Source organism: Parasteatoda tepidariorum, chromosome X1, assembly GCF_043381705.1.
Source record: "Parasteatoda tepidariorum isolate YZ-2023 chromosome X1, CAS_Ptep_4.0, whole genome shotgun sequence".
Classification (NCBI taxonomy): Eukaryota; Metazoa; Arthropoda; class Arachnida; order Araneae; family Theridiidae; genus Parasteatoda; species Parasteatoda tepidariorum.
Window position 1 is genome coordinate 80,990,371 of NC_092214.1, and position 15,043 is coordinate 81,005,413.

Genomic DNA, 15,043 nt, shown 5'->3' on the forward strand with positions numbered 1-15,043 from the left:
GTTTCAGGAAAAAAATTTCAAGCACTTTATAAAAATCTACAACCACATTAATCAGAGAAAGGTTACTTTGACATTAAAAGAATAATTCCTAACTGTAAATAGAAAGCACAATAGTTTACAACATCTAGAATGCTAAAATCAGTTATTTTTTTAAAATGAAAAAACTTGTTATAAAAAAATCTATTGGGACATAGTAACATTTTGAAATATATCAATATCATGAAGTACGACACTTAAGGAAAGGCACTTTGACTGTTTGAATAAACCAATAAGACCATCTGCAGCTGTTAATTCACCATTCCAATTAGCTGTGCTGTTACAGTTTTAATAAATAAAAATGATAAGTTTAATAATATACTTTAATACAAATAACTTATTATATTTAATTAGAATTTTAATTTTAAAAACTATTTTAAATTAAAAAGCCAACAATAGCTTATTTAAGAGAAATATGCAAAACTACTCAACTTTATAGAGAACAATTATTAAAATCGTGTTCCTTTAGGGTTCACTTTAACAAACATAACACACAGTACTCTCATTTAGGGACAAATGCAAGTCAGTTTTATTACAGTTTCGTTTTCTTTTCTTAAACTTAAAAATAATTTTTTGTTAAATATTTAACATTTTTAACTGCATTAAAATTATTCACAAAAATAGGCATCAAAATAGAAATCCTGTTTTAGTCCCTGCTAATAATAATGTTACTATGTGACTAATAAGCATGTTTCAATATTTCATGTGATTATAGAAAGTAAATTTATAAGAAGTACCAGTTAAATAATTAGACTAACCAAAAAAATTAAAATGCTCTTTCATACAAAAAAGTAATAAAAAGTTTATCTTTACAAAACAATATTAAAAACTTATTATTAATTTTTTATTCAATGGAAGACTCAGCACTGTTTTTAAATAATAAAAAAAAAAATTTGATTTTTAAATGTTTTTTTAGTACAACTCCCTATTAAAGCAGCCTTTCATAATAAATGATTCATAATGTTCAGTTTGCTATTTCATCAGTCTGTTTGCATTATTATAATTTATTCTGTTTTTATCTATGCATGGCATAGTTTTGTCAAAAGGTGTGTATAGCATGGTTTTGTCAAAACTTTTAGTATATATTTACGACAATTTTATCAACAGCAATAGAGAAACCTCGTGCAGAAACTTTTTTTTTTTAATACATTTTTGATGTTTATACAATTTAGTATTTTCTTGTTTCATGAAAACAGAATATGGGAAAACAGAAATTAGTCATTGAATAGAAAAGACAAAAATACAACAATAATCACAATGTTTGAATCAATCAGAAGAGCTTACACATAGGTTAATTAAAAGTGAAACAGTAGGAATTAACATACAAAGAGTTGATAATTAAGATTTTTACTCACATGTAATACAGTTATACAATATCAGTTTTATAAAAAGATTTATGCTTTGATTAAATCAATTTGGCCAACATTTCTCATAATAAACAATATTTTAAAGCAAGAAAGCTGGTGCCAAAGTTCTAAAAATCATCAGCTACAGCTGTGTGGTTGCTTCACTTTTAAGTGCCATTTCCTTTTAGTCTAGTACTCACTTAATTTATATATAAATAAACGCATATACAGAGGTCAACAAATATTTTAGTGCAACTTTTTTTATTCTTTTAACTGCCTGAAAATCTAAATATTATCAGGTTTCTGTTCTGGGTCCAAAAAATTGGGAACTTTTGAAGACTTTTGTGCATGCNGTCGTACAGTTCCGAAGAAATCGATTTTTAAATATATATATATATAAAAGTAAAGGACTATACAAAAAGAAGTAAAGATAAATATAGAATTGAGCAATTACAAGGCATTGAACAAGAAAATTTAGTTATAAGTAGAAAAGTTGAAGTACAAAGAGTGCAAGTAGAATTGCAATTGAGTTTTAAAAAGAAAATACCAGAAATGTAGATTTTTTTTAAAGATCTATAATATTATTTTCATAGGTCAAAAAAAATCAAAGAATGTCTAATGTCTTTGAATACCCAAGAGAACTTATCTGATTAAAACAGTAATTAATATATAATAAAATTCAAAAATTAATGACAACTGCTTATAGAGTAATTATGGATCAATCAATAAGAAATAGTTAAACTATTGTAAAATCTCGATACCCGAGAATCAATTTTAGTAAAGAATAAATATATATGATGATTAATTATTAAGTTATCTTATAACTGTATCTGGCAAAAAAAAACTTTTCAAAAAAACACATACTAGACACTTTTTTTAAATGCTAAAATTTATTTTTCTTTATGCTTTCAGAATTATCTCAAACTCTTTTAGATTAGAAAATATTCAAATATACACTTAGGTTTCATATAATCAGAAGGGATATATAATCAGAAGGGATATATAATAAGAGGATTCGTATAATAATTCATATCATAACTCAAATAAGTTTAAGAGATTTATTCTATTAAAGAATTAACTCGCTCCCAATTTCCTTATTATAGTTCATTGTTTTTTTTTTTAATTCTTACAATTTACTTTACATGAAGGAAAATTTACTGATTTTTAACAAAATTGAATTTCTTTTTTAATATTATTACTACTCTTAAGCAAGTAGAAAGCAATCATTTAGAAAAGAAAAAAAAAACCACTTTAACCATAATCGGTTTTACTGCCTTCATTATTAGACATTAGTCTACTTATGAGTTTTTATTAAACACTTATAAAATCTGTAAAATTTTATCCAATGAAACAACTTATTCACATTTATTTTTAAACATAGATTCAATTTTCATGCTTTAAACAATATCGTTGAAAATCACAACTGAAATTAATTTATGTAATTTTTTTTTACATAACACTATAGACAGATTCACATGAAAAATTCAATTTTGAAGAAACGGTAAAATATAAACATCAAAAATTTAAAAGTCATTGTAACTGATTATTGATGGAATTTTAAGATAAAAAAACTTATTTAATAATTATAGCATAAAAATATACAATGTGATGAGGTAACTTTACACAGGATTTTTGAAGTATACTTAAAAATAAACATATAATAACATAATTATTTTTGTATATAATAAACTTTGCAAACTGTCTCAAGTTTGCAACATTTTAGTACTATAGTATCTTCCATATTTTATACTTTTCAAAAAAGTAAAAGAAAAGTGGAATGAAAGCATAGAATTTTTAAATATAAGAAAAGACAATTTAGTTGTTTAGAAGTATTTTTACATTTTTAGTTTCTTCCAAGGACTAACAGCAGTTTATAATACTTGAAAAATTATCAACTTCTATAGCTTTTGAGCAATTTCACTGAAAATCATAACTTTGCAAGACAAATTCAATTTTGATCAAATCCAGATACTTCTAGGTGGTTAGATGCCCTCTACATGGTATAAAAGTAAAGCATTTCTGCAACAGACAGTTATGAGTTATACTGTCATGGAGTTTAAGGCTCCACAATATTGTATAAAATGAAATGGCATGATGGTGAGTTACCATAGCATACCAACCAGATTTACTTGCCACACAAGCTGGCACCCGTCATTCTGAAGCTTCGTGTGATTTAAGCCCGCGAAGAATTGAACCATATTTCTTTACACTGATAGTCCTGAGTTTTAACTACTGAGCCATTATGGCTCTCACTACTTAGATCTTAATTGATTGCTTGTTTAGCAAGTTTAAAATCCGAATTAGCCAACCAAACAATAACCAAAAATTGCATGTTATTCAAATTTTGATTTCATTCTTGATTCTTGAATGTAATATTGAAATTAAATACTTTATAAATAAGAATAATTTACCCTAAACAAAAATCTATGCAAAAGTTGCAATAATTTCATGTGAACTTTGCATGTAGGTAATAAATAGACATCTAAGATTTTTTTTTTATAATCATAAGATTTCTAACAGTTTTGTAATCTATCAAGAGTATTTTTTGTAATCCATGAATCTCAGAGCTTTTTAAACATAGTTTCACTATCAAGAAGTTTTTAAAGAGTTCTTATTGAATCTAATTGAATTCTTATTGAATCTAATAATACTAAAAAAAAAATTAAAGTTTTAAAACATATTTTTAAATCATTAATAATTTTAATCTTAAAAAACAATTATTAACTTATAATAGAAGAAATTAAAAAAATATGGCAAAAAAGAATTTTTAGTTAAAAATTTAATACAGAAATAATGTCATAATTATGAATAATCTTTTGTGTACTATGCAATATGACAAAAAACTACCAAAATAGATAATTAGTTTATTAATACATAACCATTTGTTAAGTGTTTTGCATAAATCCATTAATTTCAAGTTAATAAACAATTTTGATTAAACAAGAGAGAAAAAAATTGGTAAATTACAAAACCGGTGTCATGAGAAAAATTAATTTTTCTCAGCATGATTATGATGAAGTTAAGTAATTTAGTAACACTTCATAACTATTGAATACCATTAGATTTAAACATTTCAGTATCAGAGAAAAAATTAAGTTAAAATAAAAAAAAATTGTTGATCTGAATGAGGTTGAAACTTGATGTAAATACTTCACTATGGATCAAACAAATAAAATAAGAGCAATATTGAAACAAAGTAAACTATTTAGAATTACAATAAAGCCTTCAAAACTAACAATTTTAGAGAAAAAAAAACATGGTGCAATTTTTGTGGAGTATGTCATGAACAACATAGAACTAAATGTTTGCCCATTAATGATAAACAAAATACTAGATTAGTTTAAATATGAAGTTTAAAATTGTATTAAGTTAAGCAAATATTACCGAAAATAAGATATTCAATTGCATTATCTCTGTATTGTACAATATGTTAGAAGCATAACTTTGAAATTCCTTTCACAAAATCATTTAAGGAAACTAGAATAATGGACAAAACATAGACATACAGAAAAATAAAACAATGATTAAACTGATCCACAATCTAGCAAAAAATAATAAGAAAAAAACTTACATGAAGTGGCTAGGAAGTTTTTTTTTTCTTTTGATAAAATTTAGGATTTATACTACAATTATCATACCTAATTTTCAGAATTAATTAATCATTGTCAATTTTAGAAAGGTAATCAACAAAGAGTGGTGAAAAGTTTTTCTTCAAAAACCATTCACCACTTAAACACAGTTTATTTCAAAAGTAATAGATGTAAATTATAACTTACCACATTTACATTTTATTTTTATAAACAAACAATATACTCATATTTTTCTTTGAAGTTTGCAGGTGACCAGATTATTAATTTACACAAATCTTAAAAATTAAAATGACTTAGGTATAATATCCAAACATTATTTTTTTAAAAAATGTTCCAATTATGAAACTTTTTGAATACCTACTTTACTAAATAAATGCAATTACACAAATATATTCCAAATTTATAAAGAAAATAAATACAAAAAGTGTAAATAATATGTATAACACAGTCAACAGTATAAAAAGTTTTAAAATTAAACAAGCTGAATATCAAAAAAGAGTATTTCTACTTAAATACTACACAAAACATAATGATAGTTGTCATTATAAAAAATTGCAAACAATTTAAAAGTGAAACAAAACATATTTTTCAGTTATATAATATCAAACATCACATTTATTATAACTGTAAGCTTATTTACCAGGAAAAGAAAGTCTTCATTAAAACTATACATAAATATCTCTATTTTTGAATAAATAATGTAATTAATCTATGCTTTGGTATTGTTCATAAGCTCATATTCCTAAAGCATTTAACAAAATTATCACACAAAAAATTGGACAACAGCAGACTTTCAATGATGAATACCAATTTAATTATTTGAATGATCAAAAATTGTATGAGAGGTATATAAAAGCAAATTAGACCAAACGAAAACCAGAAAAGCTATTTTACAAAAAGGAAAATTATAGACATTTTTTAAAGTTTCTAATGGACTCATAATATCCATCCGAAATGAGTGAGTGTTTAATAACCATATAAAATAAGGAATATTTTGAAATTTATATAAGCCTTCATAGTTTTGAAAAAACAAATCGGATAACAAAGCAGAGTTACGACAAATGTGAAATAAATCTGCGAATAAAACTATGTGATTCTTAAATTGACAAACACAAGATGATTTGTTTTTATAAAATTGAAAAACTATAATATTACTTTAAAAATAAATATTAATTTAAAATAAATATTCATTCCTAAACACGTAAATACGTACAAGGAAATGTACAAAAAAAATTTTTTATAAATGTTTCCATTACATTTCTTTAATTATGAAGTGACATACCAATATGAAAGTAAAATGAAGAGTAAGAGTCCAAACATCTGGAAAAAAATGAATAAAAAGTACATACAATATTCAAAAATCATTTTAAAATACAATTAAGAAGTAAACATCACTAACACAAAAGACTGTTTTACAAATATTTTTGATAAGCAAAAAAAAAAATTTCATATGTCCTATTCAGTCAGAAAAAAAATTTCATATGTCCTATTCAGTCAGAAAAAAAATTTATTTACTGTTTTCTCATATGAGTTTTGATGCTGTATTTTCCATTTAGCTGTAATGACAAGAGACATCTATGTCATCCTCATGTTAACCCCATTTACTCTTTTAACTAACAAAAAATTTTTAAAAGGTATATTATGTCTGGTCATGATGATATTATTGGGATACATCATATATAATAATATAATAGGTATTATTGAGACATACGAAAAGACAACTTTAAAACATTGCATATCACATTTAGAAATTTTCATATACATTAATCTACTCTAATTGTCATATACCTTAATCAACTCTAAAACGACTAACAGGGAATTTATTAAAGTGACCATTCTAGTTTAAACTAAAATTCTGCTTTGCAGCTTTTATTCCTTACTTCATTAGAACAAATTTGATTGTTTTGATAAGATGCTCTTCTTATAGTCTGTCAATGTCAAAAGTGTTGATGACTTTTATTGTACTATTAAAGATTATTTTCCTCCTATAAAAGATTATCCTGATTCTTTTTTCATGTTACAACATCAAGATTTCATTTTTAAGTTATAGTTATCTATAAAATGCAATAAAAGTTTTCTTTTACTTCCCATGTAATGTTTCCTTCCCAACATTATGTGATAATTCTTTTTCAAACCATTTGCACATTTATACCAAAACGATCCTTAACTCCTTTTAAATCAATGCAAAAGGATTGGGATATGATGCTCTATAAAATAGCAATACACATTATCTTTTAATAACTTAACAGAAAGACCAAGTGGGATATTCGCCAACATGAGCTGATAAATAAATGACCAGAGATAACAACTCGAATGCATTCAGATAAATGACAGTGGAACCCCGATTTTACTTTGTTCGTTTCGTACGTTATCCCGCTCCTTACGTCATTTTCTGCTGATCCGTGAAAATTGCGTATACCGATAATGTTAAAAAAATCACGGATTTTGCGTTACCCCTTTTATGAAAATCCAGCTTGATGCGTTTTTCTACAAACAGATCAAAATAATTTTTTTATTCTACAATTCTCACACAAACTTTTTTCTACTTTTTTGAACAAGAGAAAATTGTTTTTCAGCTGTATGGACCAAATCTTGCATTCTTTCTGTTCCGTTTTGTCTATTTGTCAATAGGGGGGGGGGTGAAGTTTCCTCTCTGTCACTATCAGAAGGGTGGGGGGTGACGCAATTCACTGGTACCCTAAAACCATAAGTGATGGAAGTATGACATCTACGCCTTCTATTCTCCCCCGCTCCCTATCAACAAAAGAGAAAGAGGGGGGATTAGAGAGACCACTGTCAGTAATGATTGAGTTTTACATGTACTCCAGACGTCTTACTGACGCTGTTTATTTGTGATACGAAGATAAGTCACTTTGAATAGAGAGGTGTGGTCGTTTCTTCAATTCTCCCCCATGAGAAATGGTTTCACCCATTTTTCCGTACTAGCATACCAAATGAGATTTTCAGTCGGTTTTGTTTGAGTTTGAAAGCTATAGCATTTTTTCTCATTTTCGAAACCTCAGTCATCGTGTTCTTTTCTCGAAAGAAGATGTCGAAACTAAAATGCTTTTCTCTGGCCGAAAAGGCTGAAATCATCTAAAAAGCTAAAGAATTTCATGGCACTAAAGTTGATCTTGCTAAATCTTTGGGTATTGCTTATTCAACTTTGCAAATGATTTTAAAGCAAGAAGCTTCAGTAGAACTAAACGCTGAAAAACTCGGAAAATATACCAAGAAGATAAAAAACCTTAAAACATCTTCGTATGATGAGTTAGAAAAAATTTTAATGAACTGGTTCAAGGAAGCCAGAGCAGCAAAGATTCCTATAAATGGATCCATCCTGAGAGAAAAGGCGCTTGAAATTGATGAAAGGCTTAAACTCCAAGGCTTCAGTGCATCAAATGGCTGGATCAATTGATTAAAAAAAAAAGAGACAAATTATGCTTCAAATCTATCTGTGGCGAATCGGATAGTGTGGATATGACAACTGTGCAACAGTGGAAAGAAGAAACTCTGCCAAATTTATTAAAGGGCTATAATCTTCTAAGTGACATTTAATGCGGACAAGACAGGATTGTTTTTCAACATATTGCCAAAGAAGACACTGACAATTAAAGGTGAAAATTGCCATGGAGGAAATCTTTCAAAAATGCATGGTGCTTCAAAAATATCAAGAGTTTTCCTACAGATTACGCTTCAAACAAAAAAGCACGGATGATGCAAGCATTATTTGAAAATTTTCTTCGAAAACTGGATAAGAAAATGAGTTTTCAAAAGCGCACCATAATTTTATTCCTAGACCAATGCACTGCTCATTTAAACCTTAAATTGAAAAGCATGCGAATAGAGTTTTTTCCAGCTAACTGTACGAGCAAACTTTAACCACTGGATTTAGGAATCATCCGATCATTTAAAGAGTTACCGGAAGCAACTGGTTAGAAAATCTTTAATGTTTCTTGGTTCTGGTGACTTTCGGGATGCTTCTAAGGCAAAAATTAATGTTCTTGAGGATCTTAATTTTGATATCTTCAAATTGGGACAGTGTCGACAGAAAGTGCATTATCAATGGATTCAATAAAGCAGGATTTTCAATATCGGAGAAGGAGAGCACTGTTGCTTTGGAAGAAGGTAGCGTGTCTGAAGTTGAGGATCTTCCGGAAATCGATGATGCATACATCGACTGTGACACAGATATCATTACTTCAGAAATTCCTTCCATAAGTGATTTAATGCCTGATTCCGACGATAGTGCTGATGACGATGAAATAACAGAAGACGTGCCAACAGCTGATCAAGCAACACAAAGCATAAAAACTCTAAAACAATTTTTACTTGCAAATGTAAATCAAGAAGCAAATTTGCAAAAAAATTTTAGTATTGAACAAGTTGTATATAAAATTGTAGCTAAAAACAAAAAGCAAGTAAAGATTACTCATTTTTTCCATTTAACTGGCAGGTGTAAATTTTTAAAAATATGCATAGATTTTTCTTAACCCCGATTTTACGTTATTCCGCTTCGAGCGTTTTTTATCGCTAGTCCGACCGAAAACGTAAAGTCGGGGTTTCACTGTATATATAAAGCAATATTAAAAATAGCACACTATTTATATAAATTGAGTTTTTGCCAATTTTTCTTAAATAAGTATTTCATTATTTAACTTTTTTTTATTTTTCGCTTATTTGACTTATAAAGTTATGAAAAGTTAAAAAGAAACGTAATATAGTACAAGATCTATACAGTACAATTGTATAAAGTGCAGTTCTCTATAAATTGCACTAGCTTTTTGTGGGTGTAAACATAGCTAAGCAAGAACTACTAACTTCTTACTTTATTTGCTAAGAAATTAAAATTTCAGAAACTAAGCAAACCAAAAAAATGATTAATTTGTTACTCATTTTAAATGTTGCAGTTTTAAATTTAAATTTCTTTCCGAAAATTATTAATATTTATAACAATCTGCACAACAATTATACTGTATAACAATCTATTATAAAGTTTACTAATGATGGTAAATAAGTTTCCGATTACTCGAAATTACAAAAGCTCAAAACTTTTTAACAATGTTTGAGAGCATTCCATAATATTAAGTAAAACCTCTACATTTAATTCAGAAAAACTATCTTACCATAAAGTAGTTAGAAAAGAATATCAGCAGTCTCAGTAGTAGCTGACCAACCAACTGTATCACTGGGATCAGCTGGTATTAAGATATCAGCAATGGTTTCTTCCACTTCATTGCTATCTGGTGATCTAACAGTAGGTCTATGATGTGAAACACCAAGCTCAAAATCATCATTTGCACTAAGCACCAGAGGTGTATAATTTGATAACCCTAAAACAACAAATCAAATAAATCCCTTCTAAAGACTCCATTATAACTCCTAAGAATCTTGTTTATTAACATAAATACTATAAAACCATAAAAAATTTACATTTCGTTAAATATAGTTATAATGTACAGTGAACAGAAAAATATTTCCTTAAATAGCTCTTCATCTAATGATCAGATTTTAACAAACAAAGTGTCAAATTAAATGGTTCATAAGAGTAATCTTTAATATGCCAATTAATGATAACTAAACTATGAAGTTATACACAAAAAGATCTCTGAATAGCTGCAATCATAAAATAAAAACACAATATCCCTATTAAAAAACTTTCTACTAGCAAAATTGAAAATTAACTCTTAAATATTGCAATATTAATTATTCGCTGCCACTAAATTTTGGGGAAATTTGTTTAAAAATCAATTTTTAAAAAAATTTTCATTTTTATATTGACGGTGCGGTATGTGGGAATTTTGACTATTTCTGTTTATAATGAATGATACTAAAAAAATTTCTGCAAATGACAATTGTACATTTTTATATATTATACATACCTGGCTGCAGTATGGTTCTAATAGTTTTGGCAGAACTGCTGTTTAAAGTAAACCCCTTAATGTAAATTTCAAGCTTTTCATATTTAGCCATATTGAGAAATTTTTCTAGCAAAAGTTTTTACACACAATTTTAAAATTTATTTTTCTAAAGATAATTGCAAGCAGAAAATGATTATTAAAAATACTTTATTTTTCAGTGTTTTGTTTAATGATGGTCAAAAAAATTTCGAAGTGTAAGGTATACAAATACAATATCATTTTAAATGACAAAACAAAATTTAATATTTCTCGAAGAATAGAAATTTAAAAAGATGGCTTTTTTTGAAATTGAATAATTATTTTAATGATTTTAACTATTTTAATGATTCCACTTCAGCACTATAATAGCATGTCAAATACTCTAAAATTTTTAGACAGGTCGTAAAACCTAAGTAATGATGCATCCCCTTGGACATGTAATTCAATAGTAGATTTATGTACTCAAATTATAACTAAACTTCAAATATAAATCAAAATATTTTTTTCTTCAGTATTAAAAGTTTAAGGAAAGAATTAAGAATAATTTCAAGTGTTGACTTACGTCATTGCTTTGCTTTAGGTGCTGAATGGGTCTTAATTAAAAGCCTTGATTATTCAAATTGCAATTTTTTATATTTTTATGTAAAAAAAAAATTTAAAATTATTTATTTATTAAACTCTGATTTAAATTATGCTTTTTCCAAATATATAAAAGTCTCCAACTGCGCTCGCAACACTCGAATACGCCATCTGGGTAGAAGACTGGTTCCTTACCTAGACCCCTCCCCCTTTGCTTTTCGCTTCTCAGTTGTATAGGAATGTACGACATTTTACCCTTTCTTCATATTTTCCTATTTAATTAACAAAAATATTTTTTAACATTTTGGCAACGATTTCTTTCAGAACTATGTTTAATATTGTTTTCAGTTCCACATTATTTCCTAACTTGAAAGGTTTTAATCTATTTGAAAATTTGGACAGAAACTAATGAAATTCCTGCTATGATCAATTTTATTTTATAACCGTTGTTGAACAGCTGACCTAATTTTTTAGGTTCTTCTTCAACAATTGTCCTCACGCTAATGTGGAAGCATACATAGCATTGCCATATGCAGAGATTTCTGCTCTATGTCACCTGTAGCCTGTTTTGGTCGCCAATAATTCAGTCATTGGTTGTCTTTAAATGAAAAAACTAACTTTTATAAATTATCTTTATATTTAATATAAATTTTTATATAAAAATTGCGTAATAAAATTTTTTAACAATCTAAAATCTGCAGAGCATCTGGTCAATAGCTGTATAGAATTAAGAGAGTACTGTATCACTACTTTTTCCCCCCATGAGATTTCTTGAAATTTCATTTGATTCTTGATTTTTTTTGATTCTTCATTTCATTCTTGAAATTTTTTTTTTTTGCTAACAAGGAAAATTTTAGTTTTAAATTTGGGTTAAAATTTGTCATCAAATGTAAAATTATACTATTATTAAAACTTAATTTAATTTCTATTTACTATTTCCTAAAAAAATATTTGTAATTAACTTAATTAATGTGAAAATTTTAAATATAAAATAACTCTGCCACAGATGTACAACTTATCTGGTAAACATAAAAATCCCTTTCATAAAGAATATCTGCTTTTCATTTTTTTTTTTAAGAAAGTAAACTATTCGGCAACTAATCACCTTTTTTTCTTTTTCTTTTATCAAAAGCATAATTGTTTGTACAATTTCTTACAAGAAAATATGTAGATTTCAATTGTTAATAAGTTGCGGTAGTCAAGTAAAATGTATTTATTTCTCTTTAAAAAATTGGAGAGGAAATTTTTTCTATAACCATTTTGTTATCTGTTTGAGTTGCCTGGAAATCATTTCATGAAATTTTACTTTTTCAAAAAGTGACAAAGGTTAATCAAATAATAATTAAAAAAAATTCCCAACTATGACAAGAGTCAGGTACAGCAACACACTGTCAAAATCTAAGATCTTAAAAGCAGGCCTCCCACAGGGATCTGAAAGTAGCTGCTCCCTTTTCAACATCTACAGCAATGATTTGATTCCGAAAATAACAGAAACTCTTGGCGTCAAATGCCTCTTATACGTTGATGATTTGGTCTTCTGGACAATTTCTAAAAAAGATGCAGTGAGAACCATAGAGACTAAACTCTCTGATGCTTTGAACGCTTTGGAGGTTTGGTGTGATACCAATAATATGGAGGTGAACTTGAATAAATCATACGGCTAGACTTTTTCACTTGAAAATTCTCACTTTTCACTTGCTAGACTTTGGATTTCAGCTGACTTAAGGGCATCCAAATTCATTCGCGGGATAATTTTAAATATCTGACAGTGACGTTTGACTGCAAACTAACAGGGAAATACCATGTAGAGGACATTTATAACCGTGCCATGAAGACGCTCAGTGCCCTCAAATGCCTTGCTGGAGCAAGATTGGGCTGTACGCGACAAATCCTGCTTCAAACCTATCACACATTCAGTCTTCCCCTTTTGATTTACTGCTGAGAGCCACTTGTTGTGGCCAGGGAAAATGTTTTTGTTACCCTGGAAAAAATCAAAAATCAGTCCTTACATATTGTTGCTGGAGCAGTAAATACCACCCCAGTAGACACCATACTTATGTTGACTGGTGATAAGCCCTAAAGAACCATTATTCAAGAGAAGGCCTTAATACTCTGGGAATAGATCAAAAGAGTACCTGGGTGTTTTTCACTCTGGAATGAAGTCCATTAAGACCAGACAAGAAAGAAATTCTCTTTGCTTAAATCATGAACCTGAATAACTCATCCCATCCCAAAATCCAATAAATTTGAAATCTTCCTGGATTAATCTTGATTTTAGTCAAAAATAACTGAAAGTAATATGGACCCTTCTATTTTGAGTGCCCTTGCTCTTGAAGTATTAAACCTTTTTACCCTGAACCAGAGTGCCACCGGATCTTTACTGATGAATCCTCCTGTCTGATAGCCCAAATGCAGGTGCCGGAGTTGTCTCCAATTTTTTTTCTTTTTACCTTGTTGGACAGGGTACTGCGTTTGACGGAAAAATTGCTGCTATTGGCACAGCTCTGTTCCAGCTGTAATGCCACTTGGAAAAATTCACAAGAGCCGATATCCTCAGCAGTTCTAGAGCTGCTCTGTCGGCTATTGTTTCTGACAATAATCCTATAACACAGGATATATTGGAGTGCCCTTTTCTTAAAAGCCTGGCATCACTTGAGAAAACTATAGTACTCCAGTGGGTTCCTGCCCACTGTGGAGTTCCAGGAAATGGGGAAGCAGACTTCCTGACTAAAAAGGTTTGTTAATTATGCAAAAAAAATTCGCGTTCTATGACCTTCCATACTATTAAAAATATCTATTAAAGCCTCTGCTCAGGAAGACTTCTATAACAGTGTTTCCCAAAAGTAATGGAAGAATATCATTCCAAATTTGTTTAATGACCCAAGGCGTATAGCAGTCGCTGAATTACGCCTAGCCAACGGACATGACTGCCTAAAAAACCATCTTTATAGACTCAAAATTGTTCCTTCTCTGATATGTATGCACTCTGTACAACTCTGGAAACGTCATGGACTTCGCACATCAATTCCACTGTCCTGCTCTAGGCAAGACTTTTCTCACCGAGTGTTATTGGGAGGCTAACTTTTGTTAGATTAATGAACTCTAAGCATTTTTTTTTTTTTTTTGCACTTTGTTCTTTCTTTTTACTTGTTTTCTGCTGTAACGGTTCATAATCTGCCATTAGAAATAAATAAACAATAACAATGAAACAAAATAGTTTCATTTTAGAAACAAACAAGCATTCAAGAAACAAAAATTAAAGCAAAAAGATTTCAATATATGTAAATTAAGATTCTTTGAAAAGAGGGGAATTCATAATTATAAACAAATATTTGTTTTATAAATGCTCAAAGGAAACTTGCTCCTGCAATTTGGTTTCAAAATTCTGGACAAATTTCAGAAAGTATGTCATAAATTTGTCAACTATAATTTAAATTAACACAAATTATTGAAATTTTCACAATGGGATGTCTTAGACTAAAATAACTTTTTTTACTTAATTATTGTTTACTTAATAATTATATATAAATATTTATCTATTAACATATATCTTTTTATTATTTTCTTAGTGTTTGATGATTTTAATAATTTT

The 15,043-nt window shown here is 28.2% G+C and overlaps 1 protein-coding gene across 1 annotated transcript in view; it reads right to left on the reverse strand.

Annotated features, from left to right (window-relative positions):
- Positions 1 to 2,288: 2,288 nt before the first annotated feature.
- The window catches only part of LOC107437020 (uncharacterized), a 32,035-nt gene continuing 19,280 nt past the window's right edge, over positions 2,289 to 15,043 (reverse strand). Inside the window, exons 3-4 of the mRNA XM_016048883.3 lie at positions 10,099 to 10,305; positions 2,289 to 6,292 (exon numbers count right to left, since the gene is read on the reverse strand). Of these exons, the coding sequence (XP_015904369.1) occupies positions 10,109 to 10,305 (197 nt within the window). The 3' untranslated portion in view covers positions 2,289 to 6,292; positions 10,099 to 10,108. The remainder of the gene's footprint in view (positions 6,293 to 10,098; positions 10,306 to 15,043) is intronic.